Here is a 4,711-nt window from a genome sequence, read left to right on the forward strand (position 1 = left end):
TGGAGGTGGCAGTGAGCCAGAAGCAGGAGAGGGAGAAATGAGACAGAAGTCAGAGGGGCAAGGAGCAGAGATTGGAGCAGAGCCAAACCATAGTAAAGCAAAATCCAAAACACACACACACACACACACACTGGCAGCAGGAGAAAGAGACTCAGTGGAAGGGCTGGAGTCCAGGTAGGGAAGAGAAGCAGAGTCCAGGTCTTTGGTTGAAGAGGGGGTGGGGGGTGATAGCTACCTACCCAGGCTGGAAAGGGGTCCTTGTCCAGTAGGTATTGTCCAGAGGGGGTTGTCGGCAGGGCGTCTGGGTGGATAGGTGGTGTGGCGTGGTGCTGGTCCAGATGGAGAGGGCATCCCACTGGGTCTGTCTTCACTGCCCCTTTTTATAGGGGCAGACCTTGTGTGACCCTAGTGACAGGAGGCATGCCCAGGCAAGGGTCAGCCCCTAGCGTACTAAGCACGTGTGCTCCATGCAGGGATGTGCAGTTTCGGGTGTCTGTAATGGTGGGGTACAATGGTAGGGTTGCTGGTTCTGCAGGGTCTTTTGTCTTTCAAATGCTGGGTTCTTGTCTCTGTTCCTGAGTGAGGTCTGTGGTTCTTGAATGAATCAATGTGAGGTGATGGTCCAGTCATTACAGGCCATTCAGTAGAGGCCTGCTACCATTGTATTTCAATCATTCCCAATCACTCTCATTCATCCGGGAACCAATTTATGTGGGAAGGGTACGTGACTCACAGTTGCAACACAGGGGATGCCCGGGCAGAGGACACAAGATGGAGACTTGACGTTACTTTGGTTCACTTACAAACACAGGCCTAAACCATACAATATCCATATGAAACAATAAAAATCAATACGAAAATGATGATAATATAATATACAGCAGTAAGAATCAATACAAACCTAATAATAATACAATATAAAATAGTGGATATCCAAAACCAAAAACTTGCTACCAAAATAAAAATGTTAAAGCTTACCCTAAGTCTGAGCTCGCTTATGCTTGTCTATAGGGAATAGAGAGGGAGAGAAAGAAAAGCCAGAAATAAATGGGGATGGGAAGGGAATGCATATCTCTCATATATATATATGTATTAAAAAAGAAAAACAGGGGGGTTTGCTGCACAAGTAGAGCAGAGTGGGGGCTATGGGAGGCCTTTAATTTTTATCATGGAGTTTGGGTTTTTAATCAGAGAATTTGCAATTTTTAATTGGAGAAAACCAGGATCCCTGGATAAGCTACCAGAAACTTTAAACTCCTTGAAATAAATTTAATTTTAGCAGTGTCTGAATCAGGCCTGTATCCTAAATGAGGGGATTCAGTCCTGGTATCTCTGTCTTCCTCTCTATAAACTCCAAAACAGACAAGAGAAGGAGGAAATTTAATCAGACCTCTCCCAGAAGTTAAAATATCAGGTGATTTCCATCCTGAGAGCTAGCATTATTTGATGTCATTTCTATTTGCATAAACTGGAAAGAGTTTTTGACTAATTTTCTATACGTCTGTATGTTTTATTTCTGAGAGTGTCAGGGAAATGCAAATACATCAGAGATTGGCCTAGAAAACTGAAGAGACTATTACCGATATGAGTAAAGAGATGCATCCCTTTGATTCTCTTCTCTTGCAGATCTGCTAGATGGGGAACAGAAGGCAACAATTTCCAAAGCTACTGGCTGCAAGTATCAAATTCGCCCCATCAAGTGTGCAGAGAATAGCACTTACCGGACCATCACAGGAGAATGCAACAACAGGTAAAGCGCTATGTCTTTTTCCTTAGGGCCAGGGTGTTCTTCAGTCTGCAGAGTCAGTGTCAATGCCTGAAGGTAGTTTGTGTAAACACCACTCCACCAGGCACAGGAAAAGAGTATTATTATTAATGTAACACCTAAAAAATCCAGTCTTGGAACAAAGCCAGGTGCTGTAGAAACATAACCAAGAGAAGGCTCTTACAGTCTGAATAGTGTATGAGACAATACTGTATTTGAAAAATAGAATGGAAGTCTGTAATGATGACACAGATTTTAATATTGCACACGTGAGGGACAGAGTTAATGTTCATGCTCCTTCACCAGCTTCCTTTATTACAAGAGGACTATATAAAGTTGAAGCATGAGTAAATACAGGAGGCAAGCAGAGCAACATGGAAAGGCTGATTGGAAAATAAGTCACTTCAACCTTCATTCTTAGCCAGAATATTTACAAGCCTTACTACAGAGGTGTGACTGAGTGTTAGCCACTTTGTCCCGGTGCTGACGCTCAGCTCCAGCAGGAAAGCATAGCACAACAACAGGTCCTTCCTGAAACTCTTTCTCCACCGTGACCTACACTGTGCATGTGAACAAGCCCAGCTGAGCCCTCAAAATACTGTAAGGACACCTCACACTGGTTTCGTTTATGCAGCTCACTGAGACCTGGGCTACGGCTGAGTTGGCAGCAAAGGAGTCCAAAACCTGTCAAGTGAGGAAGGCTTAAAGTCACCCCAACCATCCTAGCTCCCAAAGAGGGGAGCAAGGCCCTGCTGCCTGTGCAGACACCTTCTCAGATGGGGCCATTTGAAAGCCACATTTCTAAAGAACAAACACTGCAACTTTTTCAGATCTGTATACGTAACTGCAGTACTTGTCTAGGTCACAGGTCAGGGTATGAGCCCGCAGTACACAAGCTACTTTCAGCTTGCTCTGCTTTACCTAGATTAAATCATCTAGTTGGTATTAACTTCATGTAGAGACCCCTTTGCTCACTAGCACAGCATTGCCCCAGCCTCTTCTCAGGGGCAGGGCAGTAAAGACCGAGGGCAGAATTCTGTTCCCCCATGCACACCTCAACGGCACTTACTCAAGGTATACCTGGCCAGTGCTGTGCCCCAGCAGTCAGTGGCACGCAATATGGGAGCAGCTGCTAATGGCTCCCTGCCGGGGGTGGTGTTCCCCCCTTTTTTTTTTTTTTTTTTTTTTACTGCTGACCTGTCAACCAGCCATTTAAACACCAGTTTTTGGTAGCAAAAAAGGTGGTGACATCTCTCCCTGCAGCACAAACTTCTGGCAGCTGCCCCTGTACCATGTGCCACCCTTCCCTCCCTGCTACCAGAGCCAGAGATACTGCAAGTGCAAGTTTTAGGGGTTAGATGGGGAGGGGAAATGGGACCGGAGGGTCAGGTGCCCCCCTAGTTCCTTTCTGGCCTCTCACTTAGGCAGAAGTAGAGGTTTGTGCCCTACTTATCCACCCATGATTACACTGCTGCCCTTACTCACCACTTGACATGCATTTTTTAAACTTACACACAGTTTTCATTCCTATCACCTCTGCAGTGTGGACACAATGTACCCATTTATGCTGAGCATGCATTAGCTGGGCAGCTATACACTATGTACACCCCAGAAAAAAAAGACTATTCCATGTTTTAGCCCCAGGACTGCGCAGTTAGGGCACTTACCTAGCAAGCAGGAAACTGAGGTCCTAGCCCCCACCCCCTTCCACAGGGTGTTTAAACCTGTGTTTTTCTGATTTCCATCACCATGTCCTAACTACACTATGGGTTAGGCATTAGCCAGACCCCTCTTAGGTGTGCCATGATGTTCAAGATAAAGATCTCAAACAGAATCTTTTCCCCCAAGAAATCCTGAGCTTATCAATATTATTCCACATATTTTCAGATGCTGTAAAAGTGCACAGTTCTCTAGCTCCTTTCAAGCATAAGCTTAGAGGTAATATTTTCATTGTATGCATATTCATTGCATGATTTCAGTGAAGTCAAGGATGAAATGTTGAAAGAGATGTAGGTTTTGAATGATGCATTTGGGCACCTAGTGGAATTTTAACAAAGGTCATTAATCTCTGAGTCTTGGTTCTCTAAACTGGAGATAATACTTCCGGCCTCCCAGGGGTGTCTTGAGGAGAGATGCATTAAAGATCTTGGAGCACCTGGATAGTATGGTAATGGAAGCCATAGAAATTTTAAATTCTGAATTAATGATGGGAATGTAATAGGAACACAAGGATCCTTCTTTTCTCTTTATTATTAACTGTAATTGGTACTTGCAGACTGAGGGCTTTGCTTTGGGGTTTTGTCATGAACAAAATGCAGTTATTGCCTCTTAAATTGGAATAGCATTCAGACCATCATGATTCAGTTAGCTTTGAGTTCAAGAAGGAAAAACGTTCTGCCCCTCTGCAGGGGTGTCCTTTCTGCAGTAGCTCAGTTGCTGCTTTTCCTTTCCAATGCTTCAGGAAACATCCTCATCTGGGAGCTTCCAATCATGGATTTGCCCGATTGCTTCTGGCAGAGTATGAGGATGGCATCTCTCTTCCCAAAGGAGTCACGGAAGGAAAACTTTACAATGGATTTGTACTTCCTCTGGTAAGAGGTGCTGAGGTCATTTCATTCCTTGCTTAGTGACTCCATTTTCCAGAAATTTCCATCACGGGGATGAAGTTCTTCGTTATAGGACTGGATTCAGGTTATAATACCATTTAAGCCTATTTTGAGGGAACAAATACAAACCTGAGACTGGGCTAAGGTCATTTTGAAAGCCCCACTCCAACTTCTCCTGAGGGGTGCAGAGCAGGAAAGGAGTGACACTTGCACTTCACAACTAGTTCAGCTACCCTCGTGCAGAGAAGACGACTCATCCCATGAGTCAGATCTGGCCCTCAAAGCTATGTTGCGCTATCTGTGGGACTTCCCATGGGTCCAGAAATTTGGTGGCAGGTGA

General features: G+C 44.7%; 1 protein-coding gene across 1 annotated transcript in view; it reads left to right on the forward strand.

The window, feature by feature from the left end:
- LOC102372031 (myeloperoxidase-like) overlaps positions 1 to 4,711 on the forward strand; it is a 96,878-nt gene that overhangs the window by 59,354 nt on the left and 32,813 nt on the right. Inside the window, exons 4-5 of the mRNA XM_014527332.1 lie at positions 1,627 to 1,750; positions 4,227 to 4,356. Coding sequence (XP_014382818.1) covers positions 1,627 to 1,750; positions 4,227 to 4,356 — 254 coding nt within the window. The remainder of the gene's footprint in view (positions 1 to 1,626; positions 1,751 to 4,226; positions 4,357 to 4,711) is intronic.

The sequence above is a fragment of the Alligator sinensis genome, unplaced genomic scaffold (genome assembly GCF_000455745.1).
Source record: "Alligator sinensis unplaced genomic scaffold, ASM45574v1 scaffold1348_1, whole genome shotgun sequence".
In the NCBI taxonomy this organism is placed as follows: Eukaryota; Metazoa; Chordata; order Crocodylia; family Alligatoridae; genus Alligator; species Alligator sinensis.